Genomic DNA, 13,792 nt, shown 5'->3' with positions numbered 1-13,792 from the left:
TTGCAGAGCAGTCTGGCTGTGTTCCTGAATTGATTAACTTGAGGATGACTAGGCGATAATGAACACTCACTGTCCTGACTGCAGATCCTTCTCGCTCACAACGGCACAATTAGTCAGTGACAGCTCATCTGTCGGGCATCGCGCCGCTTGCATGGTCTGTGGAGAAAAGAAGAGGAAAGGAGAAGATCGATAGATGAGCTGTGATTTAAAAATATCCAGAAATTTGTAACATGGACCATTTTGTCCAGTGGTGAAGTTTTCTTGATTTTTTTTATTTTATTTTGTTTTTTTTATGCCTTTATTTGGAAGGGACAGGAACCTCTTTTGACCAAAAACAAAATAAAAAACACTCAACAGTTTGTGGATATAGGAAAAGAGACACATCAGGATCAGTACAGACTCAGATAAGATGCACAATTTAGAAAAACAATGCAAAATTAAGTCTCTTAATATCATGGTTTTGTAATCCTTTACTGTAAACGTGACTCATTTTTTTACCCAAGTTTAAGATGTAGACAAAAAGCTCCTGTATCATTTTGTATTCATGCTATTTTCTCATCCAAGCAAGCAAGGTACCAAAAGTCTGCTCCGGTGATCAGATGGGAAAAAATCCGATGCACATCTCTGCAGTCAGAGCAAATGAAAAGGTTACCATGGTCACTGCATTAAGCAAGCTGGCACAGCCTCTGAGCCATAAATCAGGCTTTAGTGCGAGCCGATTCATCACAGGATTGAATGAAAATCCACCCCTCAGATGGATTTGAGTCATTTATTCTACATATCTACAGTCAAGGTGCAAAAGGAAAGGTCACATCAGCTGTGTGTCTGCTGTCTCATCTGTATACAGGCAGGGGGAATACAGCAGAACCAAACCTTCAGCACAGATTTAAAGTTTGAAATTAAATGGCTGTAGTCACCCTGTTCATACGTCTAGGCCTGTATACTTTCACAGTACAGTTTAGTACTGTACACCCAAAGAGGCACCACAATGCAGTGATATTTGGCTGCCTTGTACGTTAACAGGCCTAATAGATTGACTGTTTCATTAGCGAAATCCCCGATCCGAATCACAGCCAAACAATCTCTCTACCACATTTCTGCCAACTTGAATCCCCTTGCACTCTTTCCTGCAAGAATAAAAGTGTTTAAAAGAAGAAATGATTAAACCGTGACAAGAAGATATCAAGGAGCAAGCTCGAATTGAAGATTTCTCTCATTTCTCCTTCCAAAAATAGATCTCAACACATATCAATTCCCTCTAAGAAGAGACGAGGATGACAAAGATCAGTGAATCCCTGGGGTAGGGTTTACTCGCAGGCAGAAATATCAGGAGATAGAGACCGTGACAAGAGTTAAAGATAGAAGCTGTGTATCATTTTCCTGCACAAACTTTGTGGTTCTTTTCAGACGGTAGAAATACTGCCAGAGACCGGGGGGAACAGGGGCAGACACTCAGACTGATAGAAAACACTGCAGTGCTGGCAGCGGTCCAGCATCACCTACTCCCCCTGAAGTGTGGCCAGACAGAGGTGAAACAGAGCAAGACCAATGGGCCTCGACGGCCTCAAAAGAGCCTTTCACTACTAAAGAGACTATTCTTCCTCTTTGTGTCTAAAGCTGTAATTATTTTCTCAAGAATGGTTTCACCTCTGTTGATTGATATGTGATTGTGTTTGATTTAGGAGAAGCATTACTACAAACTATAACCTCAGAGGTGAAACCTATTAATCAAAACGCTTTGCTGGTTTAAAAATGCAACTGATCAGCAAAGATATGACATTTATTACACTGAAAAGCAACCTTTACATGATGTGTTCAGCAGGGATGTTATTAAGCAACTAATTTCCCTGACCCAAGAGCATCTTTGTATACTGAATCACTATCTAGTCTTAAGGAAACACTCAGAAAACAGTACAAACTGAGCAAAATTTATTTAAAGAGGGGGTATCATGCTGTCCTGTATTTCAAATATGGCTATGAATAATGTACCAAACCACTTCGTATTCATGTGTTGTAGAAATCCCTGGATCCCTGAATCCCGAGGTCAAAGTTTGCCCATAGCTCTGCCCCCAAAAGGCCTCCATTGGACTGGCCAATCAGAGAGAAGAGGGTTTTTGGAGCAGGGGAGCCATAAAGAGACAGCAGCGTAAACAAAGCAAAATACAGATTTTCTGAAACCTCAGAGTGACAAAAATATGGTCTTTTTTTGAGCTCTAAATCGTGTTAAACTACTACAGGGGCGCCAGAGGGCTATAAAGTGGCCTGGTCTAAAATATAACTTGGGGTGTAAAATATACCCCTCCAGGTCAGAATACACCGCTCTTGGGTTACAAAGTGTTTGATTCAAGGAAGAATAGTCACTGTTAATGCAAACAGAAGATGAGTACATTACATTAATTGATCCATTTAATTACTAAAACAAAAAGGTGCATAATCTGTCTCGAATCTGAAATAACCCAGCACCTCTTACTGTCTCGTTTGAATCTGAAAATAACCAAACTTGTTGCACAAACTTGAAGAATGAATACTTTAATTGTTCAATAACTGCTCAAATCTTAGTTTTTCTTTCAACAAAATCAATTAAAATCCAATCTTGAATTTGAATCCTTTGTTTGAAGAATAAATGTTCATCTTTGATTTCAAGTATCAGATACCTTAACATGAGACATCCTTTTAATTTGAAGTGTTCCTTTGAAAAGCTAACAGCAATGACTTAACTAACAGCAATCAGCCTTTAGTATTCAGCTCAACATGAATACAAAACTGCAGTAACTTGTACATTTCAAATAAAAAAGTAATTGCATATGTGTAAGACCAACTGTATCACCAGCCTTTGATGTTGTAAAGAGGATGAGGATTACAGTGCTGTAACCAGTGTTTCATTTCGCCAACATTCATTTTTTGAATATATTTATGCTTTATAAACTGAATAAAATGTTGAAAAATATTCCCTGTGTAGATCACTTATCACTACTGATATAACAGGGGGTATGTTCTGGTCTGGGGGTATGAAGTGGCCCAGGCCAAAATAGGGTAAAAACTGGCCATGGCTATAGGATGCCTGGGGTGAAATCTTGCCAAGGCAACTTTATCACTTCACCACTTTAACCCTGGACTTGGGTATATTTTGGCCTGTTACACCTGGTAGTAGAGCCTTTCAGCATTAGGGGCTCCAGTTCAGCTGACAGTGACTGGCATAACTTTAGCTGATGCAAACAATATGGCCTACAATCAGGGGCTAGAACTATTAAAAAAATGTTAATACTTCATTGGACTGATGAATAATTCTGATACCACTTGGGAGTGATCATCCAGTAATCCACACATAGAACTCCAGTATTCATTGCAACTAAGTTACAGCTACAGTTCAAAGTTGCTCAAGTATTTCTATTGGAAAAGGAACACCCACCATGTGGAACAAATAGGAAACATTTGATGGTATATCAAACATTGTGGGGTAATGGAATCATGGAAGTGTTTCTGATTCAGAAGGAAAAAAATGGCAAATATTAGTACAGATGAAAAGAGAGAAGTAGAGAGCAAAAGCATCATAGGATATTTAGAATACTGCATCCTATCTAGGTTAGTTTAAAATGCATCTGGGTAACCTATATAACAGTGAACATCAGGCTTCATAAAATGTGTTTCAGGCTCAAAGCAAAGGACATCAGGAATGTTTGTACAGAGATAAGGCTCCAGTTTGATTTACACATTATGTAAATACAGTTTGTAAGGAAAGGTGTGTGGTTAGAAATAGAAAACAAATGTTATAGAATGAAGAGTTCATGTAAATGCCACTCCACCCTCAGTGAAACTATGATATCATTTTGTGTCTTAGGGTGGTAAACTCATAACCGACACTCGGATAAAACCACTAATTTTGTGTAATGTAGCTTGATTGTTGGTGTTGATCTTAAATACCAATGAGTTCAGGTATTTAAGGTTTAGAGTCCATTATTATCGTTGTTGCTGTTTTTTTTTTTTGTTTTTTTTGTTTTTTGCTTTACAGCGGCATCTAGTGCAGTGTACCTGAAAACTTTTTACATGGCATCTCCAATTTGGGGGGATTTGGAGTTATGGTAAAAAACCTATTTTATATATATATATATATATATATATATATATATATATATATATATATATATATATATATGAACAGCACACAAATTTAGACTGCAAAAACTGTAGTAGTATAGTAGTGTACAGGTTTTCTCAGAGTGGACTCCTTCCATTATCTGATCTCCCCTGTAAGTCTTTATGCTGACGACACCCTCCTTTATATGCAGGGCTGAACTTAACAGGCAGAAAAAGGTTAAATATTCCCAATATGTCACAATAATGGCTTGAAGCTTTACCCTAACATTAAGTTATTCAGACACTAGCACGGCTACCTCACTGTTCTGTTTGCCTGCACCCTAAGTCAAATAGGAACAAACTGAGGTAGTTAAAGTTGCAGAATGACAGGAAAGGTGATTTGCTGATGCTAAAGAGCATTTCCATTCAGTCAACATGTGACACCAACATGACATTGCAGCTCAGTCACTGGTTGCAATGGTGTCAGACATTCTAGGGTTTCTGCTACATGTATGGTTTCTTGTTTCCTGAGGCGCTAACCAGCTAAACAGCCTACAGCAGGAAGCAACTTGAAAGCAGCTTTACATCCTCTAAATATGCAACCATCTCCATTCAGAGAGCCACAAACAGTTAGCACGCCAGCGGGCGGAAACAACAAATACATTCAATCAGGAGGGCGGCAGCTGGTTTGGAAAGTTTAACAGGTGTGTACACATACATACCTTGAAAAATATTACGACCTTTCAGGCGCCAGCGTAGGCAAGCAGAGAGGAAGCACAGAAGACAGTATTTGAGACGGAGAGCGACTGAGTGCAGCAAGCTGCTGAAGCTGAGGTGCGAAGCGTTGTGGGTTTGGGAAGAGGTGCGTTCAAGGTGCATTCACATGTAAGGATTGGAGGCCAGGCTCTCTCTCAAGGTGAGTGATTACCTGGGATGGTGTGGAGTACATGCAGACCAGAGTTGGAGCTTGTTTTGGTTTGACTCAAAATCTATTTTATATATTCTCTTGATGTTATTCTCCTTTTTTTTTTTTGTCAAACGCCAAATTTCCATATTTTACCAGCTTCTGACAAAACCCCAAATCTGGTGGTGGAGTGATGTTGTGAGCCGTGTTTGGAGTATGATGCCAAAACATACAGTGATATGTTTTAGCATGTAGCTCTTCCCCACATTAAAGACAAAATACCAAGTGTCTTTTTGTGGTAAGAGACATGTACAGAGAATGAAACCTGGTGATGTTGTTCTCCAACGGTGAGTGCTAGTCGTTAATGGATGAGAGGGTAAATGCCTTTAGTGTGACCGTACTGGGAACGGGAACTTTCACTGTGTTCTGCCTTCATAGTAATTAAATATCACATTTCATTAACCCAATCACTGACACATTTGAAAACCCATCATTTGTGAAAGACAATTTAATTCCCTCTATGATGCATGAAAGGAAGTGATAGACACGAGTACTCCTCCTTTAACTGCTGGCTAATGTTGGATTGCTGTGATTGTTAGACTGTGTCAGTAGGCATTAGCTGGCATGCTCAAAGAGACAAGAAATCACAGGTTGAGTCACAAAATCAGCAGGAAATACATTGTAACATATAAGTTGTGTTGCATCTATTACATTTTGACTTCTTCTTGCTCTAGTTCCTGAGCAGAGCTGTCTACATTTGCCCTAAAGGAAGCTGTGAGCTGGGCCTTCAGTTCCCGAAGAGATACGACTTCAACAAACAAGGTGCAAACCACATTATTATTTCATTTCATGGAAACTCAGTCCATCTGTGCATCATAAATCCTTGCCAGTGTTGGCTTCACAAAGTTAAGCTTCCACAGATAAATAGGAGATGGATCTATTCTGCTCCAAGGTTAGCTTCACATAACAGAGAGAATGAATACTGCAGTGGAGCCTTTGCGCTATGATGCAACAGCACACTGATGTACAGCCACGTATATAAAAAATGTGCATAAAGTCATGACAATGGAAGTGATTTAGGCCTGTTTTATATTTTGTAACCAATATGAATAAGATATATTTACTGCATTGGAAAAAATGTCCCTTGTCTTATCTTTCTGTGTTCCTCTTTCCTACTTTCAATTCTTCTGTAAAAGCTTTCAGTCCGAAAAATCTTGTCCCTTTTTGATGAAGCAGTCTTGACTGTAGCTTGGCCACAAAGATGATAAAAAGTCCATCTGTTTGTTACACTTCAACAAAGCACTCCAGCCTCCGTCTCTGTTATAAGAACATCTGCTGTCCAAAGAGTTCCTCTGAGCTCCTGCTTGGCTCACGTTCTGCTTTTATTTCAACAAGGACACGCTTGTGAAACCGCCTCTTTATATTTGCTGCGACCACAAGATAAGTGTGCTTGAAAAGAAATATTTTCTGTGCTCTCTGTCTTGGTGTCTCTGTTTTCCTCAGAAAGCATCTCTCTTGGTTCACCTTGTCAAGTTTTATCGATCAGCGACTCTCTCCACCTTCCATCTGCGGAGACACAGTTTGTACAAAGGTTACAGACCGTGTTGCTCTCAGGCACTCAGCTGTCGCTTCCTATTTTAGGAAAAAAACTATAACACCCAGCACAGTAGATTCCTCTCCACCTTGCCAAATGTTGTACAACAGGAGGTGCACGGCTGGGTGATAATAAAACAACAACTCACCTCTGCCTCCCCCTCTCAGTATTCCTCTTTTTCCATCCTAGTAAATTATTCATCCCATGATGTCTGCAATCGATGGTAAAGAAGACGCTGCTGCATCAGAGCCGAGGGCAGCATGGTATCTGTTGCTCCCTGGTGAGTTGGGCCATGGATGCTGGTGTGCTTTGTTTTTTTATCAGTCAGTGCTCATTTAATCTTACACGGCTAACATGTATGTTTCTCTAAGGAGCTGGTGGAGACCAAAACAAAGGTAAAACAGAGTTTATATAAAGCAAATGTATGTAATTTTAGGCAATAACATTTAGTCACATCAGCTCCAGGGGGCTATAAAATGTCAGGCTGGAGGATGTAACATGAAATAGAGTTTTAATAACAAACTCAGATCTTTTTAATGCTTTGAATTTAAATTTCAGAATAAAATAGGTGTGGAGACTGTTGACAGAGTATTTTTTTTATTTTTTGGTTCTGCTCAATACATAGGTCACATCTCTGGGTTAAGTTGTCTTTTATTTTCTCCCACATGTATCTTGTCTTGTGTTTCCTGTTTTATTATGATACTCACACTTGTCTCTCATTTCAGTTCCTTGTATATTGATTTCCTGCCTCTCTGTGTCTCCACTTCCATGACTACCCTAATGTGCCTCACCGGCGTCTTGCTATCCCCACTCCTCATGTGTTTTTAACCCAGTCTTACCTGCTCTCTGTGCCAGTTCATCTTGTACTCTCAGGCCTTGCACACATGTAGCCGGGTATTTTCAAAAACAAATAGCCCCCTTCATTTGTTTTTTAAAGGTCCTATATTATGGGACAGCAATCTCTCTAGCAGCAGCTGTAAACAGCAACATAGCTCCATGCACAAGCTTCCCATCTTGGAAGGAGACAAGACTAAGTGGCTAGAGTTCATTTATCAAGGAAATGTACCAGCTACACTCAGTAAAACTGTGCATGTGTGTGCTAGTCACTTCATGGCTGACTGCTTTTCCAACTTTGGACAGTACAACAGAGGACTAGCGAATAGACTGGTCCTGAATCCAGGCGCATTACCAACCATCCGCCTACAAACCTGGGACCCTGGAAATGTGAGTATTTTAAATGCTGTGTGCTGTGGAGCAGATGTAAGAGCTTTTCCTCAGTGTCCCATCTGTCTCTGTGTTAGCTTCAGGATGCTAACTTTAGCTGCAGTTAGCCTGTTGTTTTAGCCTGTAATGTTACGGTAAACGAGCTTCGCTGTTTTCTTAACACCGTGCACTCTCAGTGACGCGGAAGAGCGGGGCGGTATCAGCGGCGGCTCATTTACATATGAAGGTTACGCCCACTAAATCAGACCGTTCTGAACAGAGGGGTTATGAGAGCCTGGAAACAATGCTGCTGTGCTTGAATTATTGGCTTTTTGGACCAAAACATGTTACTACCATTTCATGAAGACATCAATGATCCATATTAAACTGCAAAAAAGGAGGATAATATGGGACCTTTAAAATTACATTCGTCCATGTGTGACTGATTAAATTACAATAGGTCTAGCTTGAAGCATGCCAAACCCATATTTGGCTGTGTTTTTCAAACGTGAAACAAGTGCCATCCAACCAGAATGAACACCTGCCATTCAGCTGTGTTGTTTGAGAACCAAAAACTTAGTTTCCTGGCGTTTACATGAAACCGCAATGCAATTTAGATTTTTCCAAAATCTTGGGGTTTTTTTTATCCTCACCAGTGTTTTTATTTTCTGTCCCTGTCTCTAATGTCAATCAGACACTTTTGTCTGTCTTCCTTTTTGTCTTTACTCTTAAACTGAAGATCTGCTTCCACTACATCACAAAACAGCTCAAAACAACCAGAAATCTTAGTATCCTGCAGTTGAATCTTCAGGACGACACAGCTGACCTTATCAAAATACACGTGAGGATTTATTTCGTGCTTTTTGTATCTCATTGTATTTGTTAGTACCCTTTTGTTGAGTGTGTTCTTTAAAGTTTGATCACTTAACATAAAGATTTTACTAAAGCAGAATACAAAGTAAACAAACCCTCTGATGATCGATAACCCTTCCATCTTAATGACTTTACTTAATGAATTTTAGCCACAGGGTTCAGTTTGACTGAGTAATATCACCACATAGTATCAAAAGAATCGTTGTAAAGCCAATTTGATGCATTTCCTCCTCTCTAATTAAATTTGAAAGCTCTGTTTGAAGCCTGCCTTTTCCATCTATTTGATTGAAATATGAGCCAAGCTCCGCAGTCAATTGTTACAGCTCTGTGTGCAATCTCAAGCCTTCAGTTTTGATTTCATACTTCGACAACACAAGAAGAGCTTGAGGCCTGCTGCTTTATTTTCTTAGTTCATCTTTCACATAGATCACAAAGTCATAAAACAACAAAGATGGGAAATCCTCAAAATCAGCCTCGAGTCATCCTTTTTTGGCAACTTAATCACTCAATTTCTGCTGTCTACCCTTACGGAGCGCATTATGAAATTAATAAGCCGCACATAAGAGCAGCTCACTTTCCAATTTATATAAATCACACTAAGTAATGCCTTGGCAGCTTTCTGCTGAAGATGGTAATAAATCAATGAGATTTCAGGGCGCTGGCTCTTACAGGCGGTGGTCATGCTTTGCTGTCTGTTTTAATTTGATCTAACTGAGTGTCTGTTTATTTGAGAGCTCTTCATTAAAGTTAATCAGAAAACGTATTAAAACATACTGAGGTTTTTACATGCTGTCATAAGGTTTAAGGACACAAAAAGGGCACACCAATACAGTCGATATCGATGAAAACTAGCACATTAGCACAGAGAAAGAGGAAAGGGCGGCTCAGGGGACGCTGCAGTGGAGCTTGGTGGTTCGATCCTCAGCTTTGTTTCCTTGGTCAAGCTACTGAATCCTCCTCTGAAGCTTTTTGGGAGTGTGACCATTTCATCCATTTCCATACAAGGGAAATGTTTTTGATCTGTTACTTCATTTTTTCTGCCGCAAAAGCTGTCTGTGTGGAGAGCAGTCAACGGTGCTCTGAAAAGGTCAATAGCCGAACAAGAGTACTTCAAAACCTCAAGTGTTTCCACACATTTTAAAAGCAATACGTCAAAGGACACCAGCTTCCTGAGCTGAACTGGATACACAGTTGGTCTGGCAAGGGGACGACGTGCTTCTTGCACCAAAATGTGAGCTAAACATTAGACTTCCTCACTGGCACTAAAAGGCTACCAGATGGAAAACAAGATGAATGTTGGGTGCAGTGCATACTCCACCTTTCTACCGCTTTCTGTTCTAATTGTCTTGGCTTGACGGTACCACATCCCATTATGTAATTGTTGCACTGTTAACTTTGCCAACAAGTTGAACTAATAAAATCAGCAGCTGCTGTTCCAGCAATTTCCACAACCAGAAATAGGAAGGTAGGCAGAGAGCAAGATTATGTTGAAATTCACATCATACCAGCCTCATAGTCATCAAACACTGTTGAAATAAGCCATAGCAGGCAGCGTAAGAAGAAAAAGGTTCAGCTGGAGACTAATGCTTCCAAGACTCCAGACCAAATCCAGCCCACATCTCCAAGTGCCCCCCACCAACCTATGCATGAATACAATATATAAGCATAAAAGTAACCTGCAGGTGAGTCACCTTACTTCATGTCTATCTTTGTCAAGAGTTGCACATGCAGAGTACCAATCAGAACAAAGGAGCACAGAATTAGTCATATTCAAAATGTAAAGAAGCATCAAAGCATAGCTTTCAAAAAATGTTGTCATTCACACAAAGCAAAAAAAAAAAAAAATAGACTGTCAAAACCAGAAGTTAACCCTGACGAGACCTCAAAGTAAGTTTGGAGGCATAACTTTCCAAAACAACTTTTAAGGACCAGCTTTCCTCAAGGAATCCAAAGAATGCAGTTTATCTGCTACAACCCTGATCTAGTTCTGCACAGCACAACACAGCAGTCCCCCCAACACGTGTCATAGATCTAGGAAAAGATAAAGTTGTCTGTGACTCCTAAGTAGAGTAGGAAAGTTATTCAAGATAAAGTGTAAAATGTTTATCAGTGTAATAGATAATGGTGCGTTCCACTTTTACCAGGAACTGGGAAGTCAGGAGTGGGAGTGACTTCATCTACAAGTTAAGCGTTTCCAGTTGCCATGTCAGAAAAACTTGCCCTAACAGCAGTATTTCTGTAAGTAAACATCCCACTCGGAACTTGGACATTTCCAACTTCCCAGTACAAACGGAACGTATAATTCCTGTCCAAGGCAGTGAATCAATTCACAAAATTCTTTTGGCAAAATGTGCTCCATGTCCCATTTTTCACCAAATATGTCCTCAAAATATTGAAATCTAAAATGTGAAATGATAACCAAAGTTCATTGTTTTACTGACTCCAGAAAGAAAACTTATTTTTAAATGCCATTTAGTTATCCTTATCCTTAAATCTGTCCAAGTTAGCTGTGAATAGTTCTGTTTTAAACAGCTGTAGTTTCTGAGTGTAATTTGACATGATTCCACCCATTTCTTTCCATTTGGCTAATCTGCTGGCTTTTAATTTTCTACCACTCACCAAAATTAAATGGCCTGTTAGTGTAGTCTTACAGCCCGGGGTCGCCTGTCCCTGACATCGCTCTTGTAGAGGTTGTGGGCTGAAAAGTCTAGGCACCCCCAGAGTATTCAATCCAAAAGCTGGTGGAAGTGTATGTTTGGGGAAATTCATCATTACATGACATTAGTGACAGGAGCAGAGCCGAGTAGCAAGAGTGTGAGGGTGGAACAGCAGTTGATTAAATTTCTCCCAGGACTGGTCTGTCTAATTTCAGTTTGGCCTGAGCAGTCTTGGCAGCCTGAAGGCTGTGTCCTGTGAGGAATACTTCCCCTGAATGGAGACAGCTAATGTTGATAATGAGCTTCTAAACAGACTGCGATGTATGTTGTTACTTTTTGACAAGCTAAAAGTCATTTTTCAAGTGTTGCTTTTATGTTTTCGGATGGCTACGTTATGACATAAACCCCTCAGTTGCTTTTATTTCGTAAGGAAAGAACTGAGTGACAGTACAAACTCAGACACATCCACCCCCGCTCACTTTAAAGGTTTCACCTGTCTACGGTGAACTCACACACACACACACATACACACACGCACACACGCACATACACACAGAAGCTTCCTTAAAAACAAACTAAGAAATAGAAACAGCATGTGTGCATCTGTGTACTTGCTGTTGTACTTGCCTCCACTTATCGACTTTGTGTGTGTGTGTGTGTTTGTGTATACACATGTTGATGTGGGTAATAGTGTATTTGTTGTGTGGGCTGCCCCACAGCAGAGCACCACTCTCTAAATATAGCTCAGGCTCAGAGCTCACTTAGGAAGGCCCAGCATCGAGACAGCCGGGGATTAACTACTACTCTCTCTGTCACACACGTAAAAACACACACTGTGAGACACACACTGGCACACTAATCATACAGGTAGATACCTCAGATACACTTCCTTACATGTTGGTTCAGATACAGGTACAGAGGAAGGGGCATAAAAGAGGCTGCTGCAAATTTTCCATCAGCTAAAAAATTTCAATATTTTTGTAATTACGCTTGAAAAATCAGTTTGGCTCCAAAGCAGCCGAAAGGCACTGGCCTTAAAGGTTCTTCCTCAAGTGAGATGTACAGTTCACCACAATCATGACAAATGCAAAATTGGCATGCATTTTTTTTTTAAATAAAACTTTGGATTTCGAATTTGTTTATAATGCAGCTATCATCAATTCAAATTGAAAAACACCTTAACAGAAGAATTAGAATGGGAATGGGAAAAAAATGAAAGAAAAAAGAAAATAATTAAGAATAAAATAATACAAAAATAACAACAGAATAACAATAAAAATAAATTATAACATAAAATGTCATATAATAATTATAAAAATTAATAGTATCACAATGATAATAATTATAATGATACAAATTAGAAGAAAAAAAAATGTCAAAAAATTAAACGTACATTAGGTACACTTGCACTTATTTTGAAGGGGGAAATTTGGGGGTCAAACAGGTTAAGCGTGAAATCACAAACCTTGTTCAGTAATTAAATAATGAATATCTCAGAGAAAATTAGAGCTTGCTGTTTCAAACCGGCTTCCCAGAGGGAGCAGAGTCGGTATCCATCATTAGTTTGATCCAATCATCCTTAGTTTATCTTAGCACTGCGCTGTCATACTTGACCAGGCTTAAACCTTTGACCCCTGGGTGCCATTAACTTAGCGGTTTGGACGCGTGCCCCATAATTAGAGGCCAAAGTCCTCATTGCAGCAGTTACTGGATTTAAATATTGAGAGAAAACAGATCAAAAGACCAGAAACAGAGGATGTCTCTTTTAACACAATGATGCTCTGTAACTTGATTAAATGAGATGAAAAACGAAAGCTCTAGGGCTCTAACCTATCGTCATTTTTGTGAGATCATACATGGAATCTCTATCGATTGCATTTCTCAGGGGCTTTTGTTACAGATCAGACCTGTCTCATTTGATGATGAGTGTTGCAGAATTAATGACTGAAAATGAAATGTGTTCTGCTCTTTTGGAGGAGGGGGGTCTGTTCCCTATTTACACAACACAGGCGGTGCAACAGCCCCCTGACCTCGCCTTCTCCAACCCTTTTAATTTAGGCGTGTGGGCGCTGGAACAGAAGCAGGAGCAGAGAAACAAATAACAGGCTCCGCATGAATAGCTGAGGGGCGAGCGATGGCTGACGACAGAAAAGTAAACCCTGGTTGGTAAACTGCTCATTTAATGAGAGAGGAGAGAGAACGACGCCACGGAGGAGGAGAGACACACATCAGGAGAGCTGCCATCTTTTACAGCCCACTCACTTGTTTCATCTCACAACAAGGCGTTTGTGTTTTCTCTTTTTTTCGTACTGTTGCCTTTGAATCAAAGATGGTGGAGATGTTTCTTTGGAATATGACACAATTAAATCAAACAGGTGTCCTTGAAAACAAAACCCACATCTTGGATTTTACCATGCTGCTGAATCCACCTGCTAGGTTCAAATGATGCGACTGAACTCTTTTGAGAGCTTGGACAGCTCACCCGTC

At 39.9% G+C, this 13,792-nt stretch overlaps 1 protein-coding gene across 2 annotated transcripts in view; it reads right to left on the bottom strand.

The window, feature by feature from the left end:
* LOC141809927 (vesicle-fusing ATPase) overlaps nt 1–13,792 on the bottom strand; it is a 33,660-nt gene that overhangs the window by 13,143 nt on the left and 6,725 nt on the right. Inside the window, exons 2-3 of one of the 2 annotated variants that reach the window (XM_074697172.1) lie at nt 4,797–4,814; nt 71–156 (exon numbers count right to left, since the gene is read on the bottom strand). In XM_074697172.1, the coding sequence (XP_074553273.1) occupies nt 71–156; nt 4,797–4,814 (104 nt within the window). The remainder of the gene's footprint in view (nt 1–70; nt 157–4,796; nt 4,815–13,792) is intronic. The other variant, XM_074697173.1, reaches the window with a different exon arrangement.

This window comes from Halichoeres trimaculatus, unplaced genomic scaffold (genome assembly GCF_033239565.1).
Source record: "Halichoeres trimaculatus isolate MK-OKI-2021-1 unplaced genomic scaffold, fHalTri1.1 fHalTri1_scaffold_20, whole genome shotgun sequence".
NCBI lineage: Eukaryota > Metazoa > Chordata > Actinopteri > Labriformes > Labridae > Halichoeres > Halichoeres trimaculatus.
Note: the sequence above shows the minus strand (reverse complement) of the source record. Positions and strands in the feature narration are given on the sequence as shown.